Source organism: Haliotis asinina, chromosome 8 (assembly GCF_037392515.1).
Source record: "Haliotis asinina isolate JCU_RB_2024 chromosome 8, JCU_Hal_asi_v2, whole genome shotgun sequence".
Taxonomy (NCBI): Eukaryota; Metazoa; Mollusca; class Gastropoda; order Lepetellida; family Haliotidae; genus Haliotis; species Haliotis asinina.
The window spans coordinates 28,394,051-28,410,342 of record NC_090287.1 but is presented as its reverse complement, the minus strand read 5'-3'; the positions used below and the strand labels follow the sequence as shown (position 1 = coordinate 28,410,342).

Genomic DNA, 16,292 nt, shown 5'->3' with positions numbered 1-16,292 from the left:
TATTTTCAAATGTGCACAGTGCTGATGGGTGATACAGTGGCGCTGTTGTTTCATTCGACTGACATTTTGAATGATTCTTTTACCAGTGAAGCGTTGCGTTTATAATGAAGGTATTCATGATGTCATTTCTCTTCCCCATCGGTAATCCCCTGGAGGGCGGGGTATGTGGAGTAATAACGTCCTGACTCACGAAGTTTTTGGCGTCAGGAAACAAACACGTTCTTATTGTCCTGTAAACCAACTGTGCTGCAGGCGGTATGGGGAAAACAAGACATGCTTACACTCACTTTTATTGATAAATATGTCAAATGTTAACCTTAACGAGCCTTTCACGTGTCTGTCTTTGTGGCGTGATCTCGAGATTGGATATGCGCTGTCATACAATTTTTGAAATTCACTCTAAAAGTGAACGCATAAACATGATCGTTCCAGAGGACTAATTTATAACCATTTATGAATTTGTCCTTTCTTTGTCACTTTGTGGTAGACAAAGACAAAGCATTTTTTGCTGGTTGTCAAAATTGTTTTGACCCGCTGTGTTAAGGTCAATAGCCGTTCTGAGCTTGTGAAGTTGTTATTTTCCATGTGCCATTCTTGTATTCTTCAGTAGCATGTATCACTATTGTTATTCATGTATGTACTCATGTGTATAATAATCTATGTTTATCGAAGTAGCGTCTCATAACAGGGCATTCACAACGGCCATGTAATGAGCGTGCATTGGTCAAATAAAAGGTGCTTTCATAAACGTGCTATTTTCCTACTATTTATTAATCACCAGACACCTTTAAACGACCATCGATTGTCCTTCAAAGTCTTCAAAATTGAACATTTTTTCAACATGAGGTAGAGCAAAGATGTGGAGTACATTGTGCTACACTACACTACATTTGAATTTGTGTAAGCGTTAAATGAGAGCTTTTAGTTTAGTTTTACGTCGCATTCAGCAATATTCCAGCCGTGTGGCATCGTTAAATAAGAAAAGGCTGGCATACATTATAACAAGTTTATTTTAAACATGCAGTCTTGTATATCAATTTTCTATATTGGATACAGTCTCTGATTGAAAAAAAATCATGCGCGACGAAAAGATATCTACTATAGGTAAGACTTCGATTATATGACGAAGCGGAACGACGCCTTAGCCGGACCCAATGACAACGTCTACAGATGCTTTGAATCAGTTTCTATAAAAGTTTCCATGTCTGCTGTCCACTGTATAACCTTAAGGCATGTGAAACTCGTGAAGACGTAGTTCATACAATCCACCACTTCCACGTTTTATTCACGACGTGCACGTAAATATCACTGCAATTATCAAATTGCTACGGTGGGAAGAAATGTGTCAGTGTATAATGTACCTACAATGCCTCTTTAAATTTGAGAAATGGTAACTTTTGTTAAACTCTCTTTTGCTGGTCAGTTTATATATACAAAGATACCTTGAGCCAAGACAGACTATGTAAAACAAAGCTGGTAACTAAAATATACATGAATACAAGAGCAATTTTCATATAAAATACTTTTACGTATATTTTAAATAATTTAGCAGACTTTGGCACTAAGGACAACACAATCAGAGTTTGAAAGGATAAAACATTACTTATCTTAGTCTATTGCATTATTAAAGTTTTTAGTGATAATTGTATCAGTTGTGGACTGATAGCGACCAGTGTATTTCGGTCACAAGCTTCGCGCCTATCGTCTCTCTAACTATACTGTGTGCACTGAAACCTATGTTCACGCTCCATTGGAAACACTGCGGCATCCCAAGTTACGTGTTTTTAGGGTTAGGTGGATGTACAGATGTGTAGGCGTGCAGGTGGATGTAGGTGGATGTGCCAATGTGTCCATACCAGTATCTTGATGCATGTGTAGCGGGCCAGGGTTTGATGACTGTACTCGTACTTTAAATAAATACTAAGAATATGCTATTGCTACAAGCATCTCCTACGGATTTGAGGTTCATGCACTTCTCAGCTGTAACACAGCTGCTCGAGCAAATCCTCGCTGTCTTAAATCTGAATGTTTAAATGAGAATCCAGAATCTGAAGGCCACATTTTCTACATAATGCCTCATCCCAGAATGAACTGATATAGACGGTAATAAAGCAGCGCCACGACTTGGAAACTCGTTTCTTTGGACATTCCTTCAGACATCGCTGACCACGCACATTTGGTAAATGAATGTGGTTTATGCTGTTATGAGGTATATTGCAGTAACATCAAGACGGGGAACAGCAGAAATGGCAACACACTGATTACTTGAGGGGAATCGAACCCAGCCTACACAGAATGCTTGACCAAGGCAGTAAGGACGAATTCGAAGCGTTGATGCCCCTACAGAGCCTGAGCAAGAGGAAACCCAAACAACCTGTAACCAGTGTTCCTCCTTCAGTCACAATATACCAAACACAGACTATACCAGGATAGGTTCTGATGCAATCTTAAAATATCTGTCGGGCGTGTGAGACCAGCATAAAAGTAATGCACGGTTCCAAATTCTCATTGGAGAATGTTTCTCATATCGGAATAAAAACAATAGAGCAAGAGAGTTTGGATCACCACCAACCACAGTAAACAAAATAAAGAGATTTCAACTATTTTATTAACTTTGATCTGAAAAATACAACGCCTACTGTGTTAAAATATGATACGCAACGTGAAAGAAAGAAATACTGCATTGTCAAGGCATAAGGACACAACACACATAGAGTACATGTAAGACTATATTTGGCTGTAAAGACCTTCAATTGACAAATGGTGACGGGTCATGACGAAGCATTTACAATTGATATAGAAGTTGTCATCCATAAATAGCTTCGTATCTTCATAATTACGAACATTAGTTTTAAAATCTAAACTGAGTAAATCATCACGTTCACCAAGCAGAAAATGAGTACCCTGTGAGATAAGTCGTGTAACCTTTAACCATACCGTCTAGTTACCCAAGGTAGTTTGGGTTATAATAATCAGATTTTATGGACCCTTCGAGCATGTATTGTACACGGATCACTGTTCATGATAAATGCAATATAATTATCAATACATGTATGCACGTAGTTACAGAGAATTTCATTTGTTCAAGAGGCAAATATATACTGATTAAGAATTTGACTATTGGTTGACAAATGATAGTAAATCATATTCGATGTTGGTAAGACATAATAATTATTAATCCTAACATTTGGCATACATTAAACACCACAAATAACGCGTAATACTAATAGTTGACGAGCTATACTAGATTATACTCGTGATACTCGTGATAACACATATTAACCAACTAACGTGAAAGGTAAACAAATGCACATCAAGATATACAGGTACGTCACACGATGCTTGGATAGTTATTGGTCTTTCCGTCATTATAAACCTGGTCAAATACATTAATTGCCAATTACGGGTTTTTAGTCAGTCATTGTAAAGAAATTTACTTACTCATGACCCCTGTGAAGGTCCGGGTAGAATTAGGAGATAAACATCATGTTTTGGCCAATTTTCGGATGTTATTGAGTATTTGAAGCACGGGAATACATTTGGAACCGCCGGAGTGTTCAAATAAAATATTCCGGAAATTCCGGCCAACACATGATGTTTATCAACACTGTAAACAAAAAAGTAAACCAAAGGGTTTTGCTGTAGCACTCGTTTACATCGCGTACGGGTACAGCAGTGAAGTGTCATCAGCTGGAAGTTTCAGCTGGTTCCCTTGGTAGCATCTGGAGTTGCTCATTTGTGACGTCATTGTGACTGTAAGTCACAATATGATTTGAATGACGTCACCACTGTTGATGACACAATAATACAATTGTTTCCGACGTTTCTACGTGTCAATACGCAGCGAACAGTCTTGCAGTTTCCGGGAACCAAATACCATTTGATCATGTTTTTTAAACAATCAGATTACAAAACACAGTGAATTTTGGTTTACAATAAGCCTTCAGCAATCCATGCTTGCCATAAAAGGCGACTAACGGGATCGAGTGGTCAGGCTCGCTGACTTGGTTGACATCATTTACATGTGACAAGCAACATGTAAACGACCATGCGCTAGTGATTTAAAAACTTGAAGGCACATTCGCGACTGAAAAACTTATTGACGGAAGCATACATATAATAATTCTGCGCACTCGTTTCTGTGGGTAATTAAAGGAGTGGACCGTCATTAATCGTTAACAAAAGCCCTCGCTGAGAGCTAAGCACCGACATATTAAACCGTAACTGAGACATTGCATTGGAATGACATAGCACATATATTCAATGATTGATACAAACTTGCATTGTAAATTGTTTGTACATAACAAAATGTATGTATAAAAAGTACAGTGTATAGATATTGCATTGCTATGGCATTATGGATACTGCAGGTGAATCCCATGGCGTGATGTGAAATAATACAAAATCAATCAAAGACAAGGTTAGATGCAAAATACGAAACTGGGATAAATTACACAGAAAATGACAAAACGAGTAAGAGACGTTTCGCTCATCTTAATTATAAAACGTTGCATTGATCTGCACTGCATATGTTCCCAGCTAGGAAATAAATATCAACCACTTGTATATAAAAAAAACATCCTTAACAGCCAGAAAACATTTGTTTATACACACAATAAATACCACTAGGTATGAATCAGTAAAAATATGTTACAATGTAAACTCAGAGTCTACAAATTAAGCAATCGTTTAATTCGACTGTTTTGAGTGAGCGTGATTTATTATAAAACAGATGGCAGAGAGGAGGTTGATAAAAACAGATAATACATGCCAGTATCAGTTCACGTTAAATTAGGTATGGTTTGGTAAACAACTACAAAAAATACGTACATGCTTGTCCAGTACAAACTTTTCACTTCAACAAAACAAGTGACGTGTAATATTCAACTTGTTTTCACTACATTGTGACATCCCTTGGATACAACGCACGTTCATGCCTACATATGCTTCGTCTGTAACATTTCCATAATTTCTTACCACCAGCATCTTTTGATTACAGAGATTACCCGTGTCCACAGTTCTGAACCAACAGTGAGGACGTCAACCCCATGTAGTACTCTGGATGTCGGGCATTTGTGTTTGTCAGAACACTACACATATGTCATGGAATGTTTTAGATGCTGATGTTTTAATGCTAATTTTCCCCCGTTGTTTTTACTAGCAAAGTGTGTATTAAAGTACGTAGACCAGACTAACTCGTTTGCGCTAGATGTGGACATCGATAGGAGTGACAGGACTTAAACTGAACTCCTTCAAGAGCCAGTGAAGACCCATTTTCAGTAGTCAATGCAGGTTTTGACGCTGTAATAGGTGAGATTTGTTAAACTAAGATATTCTTTTTGTATTATACGATACATCACTACCTTCCAGATTAAATGGACATTACACTTTGCGTTTATCACGTTCAAATCTGGGTTTGAATTCTTGGAACTTGATTGGCACGAACCTAGTTGGTCTTTAAGGTTTCCTTGGCACTGAACGTCAAAAACATTTCCATCAAACTTTACATCTCCTCCACCCGCTTCCTAGAATTGGTGGATATTCTCAGGTTTAATGTAAGTTAGGGGTACCTCTAACTTTGTAGGTGATACACGCCAGCAGGAAGAACCCGGCAAGGAAGCCCGTGATGGCGCCGAAGTTTCTTTTGATATGACCCAAAGCTCCTGGGTAGAAGAGTTCCAAATAGCGTTCTCCGTTGGGAAACACACAAGGCACTACTGGAATGTGTATAGCGAATGATTTATGATATATAGCCAATGTTTAATAAAAATAATAATTTATATTATATTTATATGCAATGAACGACTTTACCGGCAATCCCCCAGACAAATACGGAGCAACTGTTCAAAACAACGCCTTTAGTGTCACTCTCTGTTGATATTATAAGGCTCTGAAGATATTCTAATAGTGACAGTTAATGTGTGTGTAATAATGACTTAGTTAAATCTGAATATTATTTTTAGTTTTATGTCCGGTTTGTAATGATATTAGAATAAATTCGTAATGAAATATTTCGATTACAAACCAAATGGTAACATATATTTTAACGGCCGTGATGTAATGCTATTACAGATTTATCGATCTACATATTACGTGTAATGAAGTTACGAAATGAAATGATGTACAACGCCAGATCATGTATTACAGGTCAAAGGCCTCATCTGTGCTACGAATGAATAATGTTGTTGAATGTCCCTATGCAAACATCTAAATGGCTGATACCTGCAGCGGATGAGCAAAATAGACAAAACACTATGAACCTGCAATATTAAATTAACATATGAGGATAAAAGAATAAACGAGCATAAGCCGAGAATAACTAACATCATGCCATATTAAGCGGGAAAAAATAATTTGTAAAAGTCTGACAAATACAAGTACTCCAATTATAAAATGCCGATAGGTGTGAAATTTTAGTCCATTCTCTTTACTCTTCATCCTCGATATCTCCAGGGTCTACGTTCCGATAAGTCTCCACTATACCCTGGATGCATCTACGGCTCAGCCCGATAAATTTATTACCTCCCTTGGCTGGCTTTTTATCCAATCAGGTGTCTAGGCTGGGAATTTGAGCGAACCAATCACAACTCACTTTCGCTTTTTAAATTCTCTAACCGATTAAACTTGGCAAACAAACCATGCGTAGGTTCTGTGAAAGTATTAGATGGATTTCTTGCATATGTTTTAAAAAAGGTTTCGGACCTATAAAGTTGCATGTATGATTTCCCAAATTGTGAGTCGCACGGCGAGCAAACCTTCGCAGTTGCAACTGCTACCTTTGTTGACACTGGCAAATTCGGTTATAACGGCGACCACTCTGATTGGCTACTGTGAGAAAGCGGAGTCAGCAAAGGGAGGTAATAAAATTATCGGGCCGACCCGTAGATGCGTCCAGGGTATAGTGGAGACTTTTCGGAACGTATACCCTGGAGATATCGAGGATGTTTACTCTTTGGATTTTACAGAAACTGAATCTACGAAGTAATGTATCCTGTATGGGATGGATTTGGTAAATTAAATGTAATTTCTCTGTGCATTAAAACTACTTACATGATAAAGTGAGCAAAGAAGTGTGGAATTGTGTAAATATTCCATCAGGAATCGGAGTATATATTTGCCTTGTATATGTTTTGTGAGCATAACTGATTTGTAAAAACAAGAAGGTAATGACAAATGACCCAGTACAGGAAGCATTACTGTATGCAGCCTGGACCATCCGTGTGAGGGCTTACATTTGCTGCTGTCTTCACAAGTCAGGTTGAGATTGTGAAACTCGTTGGCGACATATATTTCACTGGCATACTTCTGTATGGTTCCCCAACTCAGCCATTTCAGGGGCTCTGGAAGGTTGTCCAGGGTCCTGAGGTGTGGACAAATTATGTTATTTCAAACCAATTAGTTGTGGTGTGTCCATGACTACCAACACATTAAATATACATGACGTTAGTATCGTTCTCTCGGTTATCGTTATGGAGTTAACTGAGAATAGCGTTTCTGCCATCGTCCTCCTGGACGTAAACAGCAATACAAAACCGAAACCATGAACTGTAGTTTCTGATTGGCTGAGTTTTGAGATTCGAACCGGCCACAAGTAGATACTAGGAGTCACACAGGCTGCAAATTCACACAGACAGCAATGGACTACAAACAACCATCACATCCCGAAGTATTATTAGAAAATATGTTTATTATTGCAAACTTTCTGTCTGTAACTATCTTATATTCTAGAAAGTTGAGAAACTTGAGAAAGGTTATATTAACATAAATAAGAGACTAGTAACAATAAGTAAGGTGTTGAACATTGACACGTTTAGAATACCTGAGGAATCCAGAGGCGAGCACAGTTGATGCCGAGCAGATGAGGGCCGTGGTGTTGTTGGCGAGCTGGGGATCAAAGTACAACCCCATCATAGACACTGTGAGTAGCTCCCCACCGTAGTGAAGGATGAAGACGACAGCCAGGAACTCCCCAAACAACACCGGGTCAGAGTTCATGCCAGATATCCTGACGTTCAGATACAAAACAGCTGGGCTATACAATGACACGTCTTATTGACATTACATTTGCAGCATGTGGAAGGAAGAAGATGCAGATTTTAAGACGCGGAACATGTATGAAATTACCGCCATCAACTAATATTTATCACAAAAACGTTCCTGATCAGTACACATTACAAAAATGTAACTAAGCAGTATATACCAAATGTAACGGACCACTATACACCACATTTAACTGACCAGTATATTAGCGTGGCAAACACAGCACTGGAGATCATACAGAAAGGAAGCACGTGCAGGGCGTACGCTGCCAGGAAGGTGAAGGACGAATAAAGACCATCTCTACTTTCTCTGTAGTAAACCTCTCGGATAGAAGGAACTGAAACAACATAGTCATTACATATTTTAAATGATTAATATATCTATTTTTACGTCCACTTTGGCTTGACTTCCTAAGTTATACGAAACCTTCAAGCAAAAGTTCCAGTGCTCTTTAAACAATGAGCATATATAGGTCGAGATATGTCATAGGCAAACGTACAACCGTGTCAATGCAATTTTTAGCAAATATATCTTCAAAGTATTGACAATCAACAAATCTTCTGCGGTAGAACAGCCTTTTTGGACCAGACAATCCAGATATCAGCATCATCGATCTACGCAATATAAAACCACACGGTGTGATGTGAGCAGATGTCCGATGTGAATAAACAGTGTGAAAACCTGGTGGAATATTGTAATATGGGTCTAAAACTCATTCAGTCCACTAAAAGACTCATTTTTGGGTGAAAAATTCATGAGCATCTTACACAGTCCGATGACATTGACAATGCTGACCCAGGGTGGCACACTGACACACTGGTAGAGCAACCCTGTCCTGTCCTGTACGCTCTTCTGGTTGTACTGCAAGCGTCCCAGGAAGATCACCACAAACAACACAAAATTGGGCAGCATTGTCAGACGCCACATAAAGGAGCTCCGGTCCCGCCTTAGATTCGTGTTCATCCGACTGAAAAGAACCACTCGTTAACAAGCTGGAGAAGCTGTTTAATACAAGGAAAATGATAGACACTATATATGTTCTGTTGGGATGACTCATAACTTGTACATGATAATATCATAAACGTCATTGTGATCGCTTTGGTGCATTAAAGCAATGATCATATCGCTACATATCAAACCAACCTTCTCAGCCGATTTAATTAGCTTAAGTTATTTCAAGAGACTGACTTCACTCACTCATCAGGTAACAATGAATTAGGTCTTCGGAGCAATTATTTAGCATTACACACCAGTTATCTCCCTTTGTACAGATTCACAAAATGGTATTTTTTGGTAAATCTCATCTTTACAAAATTATAATGTCTTTTAAACACCAAACTGTACATGTCTTGTAAATCCCATCTTTACAAGATATTTACAAAATTGTAAAGCTAGACTTTTTTACAGTGACGTCTGCTTACGCTTAGGAGGCGAAGTTGTGTATTCGGTATATTGTCAAACCCATTCTCATCTTTACCGCCTATTTGACAAAACGTCTTACTTTCAGGCAGGTTAAATAGTGCTATATTTTAACGGTAGATGTTAAAATTCGACTTCTTGTTAGACTTCTTGTGTGGAGTTCTGTATTGATAAAAAGATCTCAATACAACGCAACGCAGTTGATGATACAGACTCAGGCATTACACTGTTTATTTCATTTTTATTATGCGACTGTCATCCTGTTCGATGAGATACTGAGCATGCTTGATGTTAAATTAATAAAGCCACTAGGGAAAGTTATGTCCATTAATCTTGGATTATATAAAAATTAGCATAACTTAATAACTGACCCAAAGCAATTATTTCTATTTAAAATATGAAATGTAATTTAATCACTCTCACAACAACTGCTAACCAATAGTCCGTTTAATTCTTTTGAACAGATACATTTGAACAATTACAAGAAAATGTGACAACGTAAAATGATAGACATTTTGAAAATAAGTTGATGTACATGTTGGAGATATTAGTAAGGGGTAGCTCTGCATTATTAGCTGGTATTCATTTCGGCTTTCTGTCATAAAAGTGTTAAAGGGTGCTTTTTCTGAGACCATACCAGTGTTTCTTCCCTGATTGCCATAGTTGTCCACTGGGTGGTGACATGCCCTGAACAATTCTCTTGCCAGTGATACCCCAGAGTATCTCAGTGGGATTCTTTCGGGGGAGTTCCAGGTCAGTCAAGAAGATTTACTCCCTTGGCAGCCAGAAATGCACGATTTGATCTTGAATAAGCGCTGGGGCCCTGTCTTGTTGAAATGTGATTTCTCTGTCAGGAAATTCAAGGCAGGAACCATGTTCTGTGATGACATTTTCCTGATATCTCTGGCTGATGAGCGTACTGGTGACATTTGTTGGTCCATTTGCAGATACCATTCCCCAAATATGAATTTGGGGTGTGTGTTTTACAGCTGTTCACACACACACACACACACACACACACACACACACACACACACACACACACACACACACACACACACACACACACACACACACACACACACACACACACACAAACGCACACAAAGATATAAAAAATAGTAAGAACTTTATAGGGACCTACTTCAGTAAAACCCACAGTACTCTGAGGTTGCCTGCACCCATGTGGCCTCTCCAATAGCCAGTCTTGACCACCGCTGAACGGGCGAAGGAATCGGCAATGCTGTGTCTCATTTTGTTCAATGTCTCTGACTCAGCATAGGTGTTTACAATGTGACGAACTCGTTTGAACGTGGATTCCTCGCTAGCCGGTGTTCGCCTGTCAACGCTTGACACGTCAACTGTAAATGATGTTTTTAATCATGAGGTGAGCTTTGTCGATGCTTTAAAAATACATAGCTCGATCTAATTCTTAGCCTTAGGACCTGTACCCATTACCTACGTATGACGTGGTGCCACGAACGCTTTCTGGACTGAGTCCCAGAAGAGCACAATATTAAGGTGAATAATTTGTAAATATCATGTATAGTAAAACAGGACTGTGAAGTAAATAACATTGCTAAATCTCTGTGTTGAAGACGAATTGTCGTATGAAAACTGGAGTGGAGAGTGCTTTCTCCAGGCTTTATTCAGAGAAACGCATGGTGGATTCTTTGTCTAAAGAAAACTGTTCCTTTGTCATTTCTCTCTTTTCAGTAATTACAGTGGAATGGGTCTAAATCATGCTTCACAAAACTGAGCAAAATTATTAAGACTAAGTTCAAATCAAGGTAAGTCGACACAACGTCTTCCAAGCAAAAATATTTCAGTATAGCTTTTATTGTTCTCAGATTTAATAATTTTTCATGCAAGGTATCTCTCAAGTCTACGAAAGGGGACTTACTGTATTCATCAAGAGGATTGGCGTATTTTGGACAGGGGTAACCGAGGTTTGTGAAGTACGGTACAAGATCGTCAACCTTTCCAAAGTAGGCTAGTTCGCCAAGAGACAAGATGGCGACTTGATCAAGGAGCTTAAAAATGTCAGAACGAGGCTGATGAATGGTAAGGACAACAATCTTCCCCCTGTGTGCGATGTCCGCCAGGTTGGACACAAGGTAACGTGCCGTGTAGCTGTCTAGCCCAGTGGTCGGTTCGTCCAAGAGGAGAATCTCTGAATACACGATGCCATTAGGAAAGTGGTCAAATGTAACACGTTATGTTTGTGATTACACTTTCTCAGTAAAATACATATTCCAGTACTTTTGCTGAGGAAGTGTGATTCCAATTATAACATGTGTTACGAGAATATCTGGGGTAAATAGTAAACACTGTTATATTGTCATAATATTCAAGGAACTACAACAAATATTTACTTAATTCATTAAATCATACTGAGCAAACCGATATCGACATGTCTGACATACGTTATTATCTAATCTGTTCTACGTTGAAGCTACTTAGATTATGGTTACCAGGATCCTGAAGAAGTTGCAGTGCAATAGTGACACGTCTTTTCTCGCCGCCGGAAATGCCCCTGATGATAGCGCCACCTATGCGGCTGTCAGCAACATTGCGAAGTCCCATATCCATGATCACTTTCTGCACCTGGAATGAGTTACTCAAAGGGCAAAAATGTCAGCTGCAATTCACACAATCGCGCCACGATGCCCCAAACTCCTGATTTGTCTGAACTCTTTTCGTTGCTATTCTAAGCCTCTTCCAGCTGTTGTGGACAACGAATGTATGAGTTCTCCAAGTGCAGGGCACTTGGACTCAGCAAGTTAATAACAGTTACGAATAGGAGCACGGTGGCAGAAATTCTGTCAAACGTTTTATCTAAATGAAACTAAGTTTGAGCAAAATATACTAAAGAGGATGTTCACTCTGTTAAAACTGAAGTAAACATTATACATTTACCTTTTCCTCAACATCCGCCTTGCTGGTACTACGGGGGAGTTTCAGGTACGCCGTGTATCTGAGGGTCTCTCGGACGGTTAAGTTCGGAAGCAGTCGGTCGGCTTGCATGACATAACTAGCATACGTCTTCATCAGACTGCGTGTACACTTTCTGTTCCGGAAACAGATCTCGCCATTCACCTCCCCTTCTCCACGACAGGATATGACATCTAGCAGTGACGTTTTCCCCGATCCTACAGTCAGAATACAACCCATATGTCTTGGAGAAAAGGACGCTGTGTTGTACCCACATACAATATACAGGCACACAGTGTGCAAACACCATTTAACCAAGATTTGTATAGCCATAGGAAGAACTTTATGTCCAAAGTTGTGAAACGAGCTGCTGGAACACTGATCACTATCCGAGACAGTTTATCACTGGAAACTTGGAGTAATCTCTCAGGTCATATAATCATGTTTGTTACTCCAAATGCGTATGCCTAGATATATACATGAGATAATGGGGGTATCATTTGTTTCTTTTGATCAAAATGAAAAATAATTAACCAGTGACAATCACTCCTGAATAAAATAATGAATGAGACTAATTGAAATATGTAACTGGAATAATTTAGCTTTTTGTACATGCACATAGCAGTAAACGGAATACATTCAGTCTACATACCAGAGCTTCCAATGATAGCTGTCATCTTCCCACTCTCCAGTAGCATTGAAATATTCTTGAGAACCTTCCGTTGTCGGCGTTCTCTGAAGCACGCACCCTTCCACCAGGGCCCCATCCATTCCTTTACTGTGTACGACACGTCTCTTATGGAGACGATGCCAGCGGAGGTTTTATCGTTTTCACAAGCTACTTCTGAAGGCGTGGGCGACACAGGACGAAAAACACCGTTTATTTCTGTCAATGTGGAGGCGTCCATTTTCCCTTTTTACTGTTTAAAAAAGTGTCAATGAAATACTAGTGTACGAATAAATGAACTGTAACCATCACGAACTATGGCAACATGCATTTCTAGTGGTATTGAATTTTATGAAATATTGTGAGAGTTAACTGCCCCGAGAATTGAGTTACCGGTCTTAAGTATACCTAAGCGAGGTGATGTCACGTCGGTGGTTTCACTAAGGCTGCAACTGAAACCATCATTCCATGGAACGAAAATCACAGAGGTAATGTAAAACATTTAACAGTTTGGTAACAACTATCGGGTAAATGATGCAGGCAAATCTAAAACATAATCCAGGCAATCGGCGTTCAACTAACGATTAGAGGCAAAGATACCAAATCTACACTGGCAGTTCTAGGATCTTCACATACGTAATGTACACTGGAGGTAAAGTGTTCATATATTCTTACCCTTTGTCTGCACTGGGCTTTCACTTCATTCATTAAGGAGCAGATGGTGATTGCATGGGAATTGCTCGAGCTTGACCGCTTTACACTTATTCACAGCAATGACCACAAAACCTTTGCGACATTGTTCACTGTATCTGATAACAGTCCAGGTGTATCCGGTTTAGCTCACATGAGCATTTCACCATAGATTAACCATATATCATGTACAGAGGTAGGAGTGTTGTAAATGCACGCTATATTAGCGTGACATTTGTAAACTCATACGATAACCGACTTCATGAACTGCGTGCAAGGAGAGTGAGTAGACATATTACCATACATAGCCGTGGGTAGGTCCGTTAGTTGAAACTTTTTGGTTGTGATGTATGATGTTTTCAGTTACACGAAACATACACACACATACACACACGCGTGCGCACAAACACACATAAAACGTCAAACTCTCAGTCTCGGTGATATGTCCATGGGCATGAATGGACTACCATAGGAATTGATCACTGTGAATCAGAGATGACACCAGGTGTTCGTGATAACTGGTAGTCCTGCGCGAACGGTAGATCCTGCCACGCACACACATTTTGCTTACAAAAGTTATTGTTTGCTGCCATCTGCCATGACGCGACCTGTGAGCAATCGAGCTTTGATAAGAAAGTCAAGGTATAGACCATACAAAGAGGCAAAGGCCTTGTTACAGCAAACATCACTCACTGTGCAATTCATGACCTGAAGTATTCCCACTTATTTGGTGTCATGTATTATACAAATCGGATTATAATTACACTTTTTACAGTCAGTTTGATTTCATTTGAGACTGATGAATTGCTCACAAAGTCTAATAACTGTAACAAAACCAAATTTTGCACGGTCACGTGAAATTGACAGACCAACTCTGATGATTGGTCCCATAAATTTTGGGCACCCAAATAAAAGGGTTGTTTAACAAACGATCATTATTTCAAGACATTGTTTAGTTGTTGGGGATGAGTTTAGGTGAAATGGGATTCAACGTTGGAGTAAAAACACATTTCAATTCGATGCCACCCATGCATAAGTATCTGTGTGTGTATATGCTTGTGTGGATATGTGTGTGCTGGTACTGACCCAAAATAATTCGTTTCTCTTGTCCTGAATGCAGACAATAAGGCTGGTTAACAATGCGTTGTTATTAAGCGAATAAAAACAAATCTTCAAAGTGTTCGTGCTTTAAAAAACACGAGGGACAGGCGAAGGTTTTACCACAAAATCACAAGGTGCATAAGGATAAGTTCGTCTTATCAACAATACAGCCATACCTTTAAGTCCTCTGTCTTCACAACAAATCTGGAACGTATCAACTATGTCAGACTGCAAAAATGTACATAGATATAAATTACTTGTCTCTACGATAACATGGTACTCAGTGCTTCTTTCCAGTATAAAAGATCATGGATGTTTACAGGAATTGGGTTCACATGTACTTAATTCCGATAACAGCCACCACACACGGTGGGTCGTTGTGTTCCTTACGTGATAAGGCCATAGTAATGCTCAGTCTGTTGCTGTGAAGCGTTGGAAAGCTAAATGAAGGTCGAGGTGTATTTGTTTGTTATTGTTTCTATTTTCAGAACAGATAACGCTCCTGTATCCAAAAAAAACCCCAAAACAAAACAAACAAAAACAAAAAAAAAACAAACGACATCGCATTAAAACCGAATGATAAACGCAGGAAATATGTAAAGTCAGTTAGTGCGAGTACGGAGGTTATCATTGTTTTCTGCATGTATCACAAACACTAAGCGCGGAAAGAAACGTTACCTCCTACATTTATGAATTACTGAAAAACTATCAATGATATGTTAGAAGGTATTGGTTTCCAAGAAAGTTTCACAACACAGATTTATACAAATCACGAAAAAAGAAATTCTTCAAATGCATTCATATTTAGGTGAAATGTATCGTTCTGAGAAGAGTTAAATTGTCCTATTTTCGACCATGCCCAAATAAACCAATAACAGTGCTTTAGATGTAGATAAGAAATAAAATACTGCTTTGAGACAAAGAAAAACAGTTTAAAGCCCCATTTATATTTATAAAAATAGGAACAAAGGAAACTACTTCTAGAGTGCACGTGAACGTTTACTCGTACACAATCTGCAAAATATTTATAGTTAATTAATACATCAATTAATTTATTCACTAACAACGTCCTCACCAAAGCTACACATTTGAAACATCCAGCGTTCATGGGGATTGCTGGATGTTTGGTTTATGGTGACTGACCCGTGAAGATCCCGGTTAGAATTGGTTTTCAGTAAATAAACGCTTGTCGTAAGAGGCGACTAACGGGATCGGATGGTCAGGCTCTCTGACTTGGTTGACACGTCGGTTCCAAGTTGCGTAGATCGATGCTCATGCTGTATTATTATCACCCGATTATTTACAGATCGCCGCCATATAACTGGAATACTGCTGAGTACGGCATAAAACTAAACTCACTCACCCTCTCATTGTGAATGTCTTGCTGTAGTGCGTATACATTGTGCTCAAAGTCATTCTTTGCGCGAAACATCTGTAAGTA

At 39.0% G+C, this 16,292-nt stretch overlaps 1 protein-coding gene across 1 annotated transcript; it reads right to left on the bottom strand.

The window, feature by feature from the left end:
* Window positions 1-5,550: 5,550 nt before the first annotated feature.
* LOC137294967 (ATP-binding cassette sub-family G member 5-like) lies at window positions 5,551-13,301 on the bottom strand. The gene is made up of 10 exons (XM_067826199.1): window positions 13,046-13,301; window positions 12,379-12,611; window positions 11,934-12,066; window positions 11,363-11,632; window positions 10,604-10,820; window positions 8,808-9,007; window positions 8,239-8,377; window positions 7,820-8,005; window positions 7,233-7,360; window positions 5,551-5,717 (listed from the first exon to the last, which is right to left on the bottom strand). The coding sequence occupies exons 1-10, from the start codon at window positions 13,299-13,301 to the stop codon at window positions 5,551-5,553; spliced, it is 1,929 nt and encodes a 642-aa protein (XP_067682300.1).
* Window positions 13,302-16,292: the final 2,991 nt, after the last annotated feature.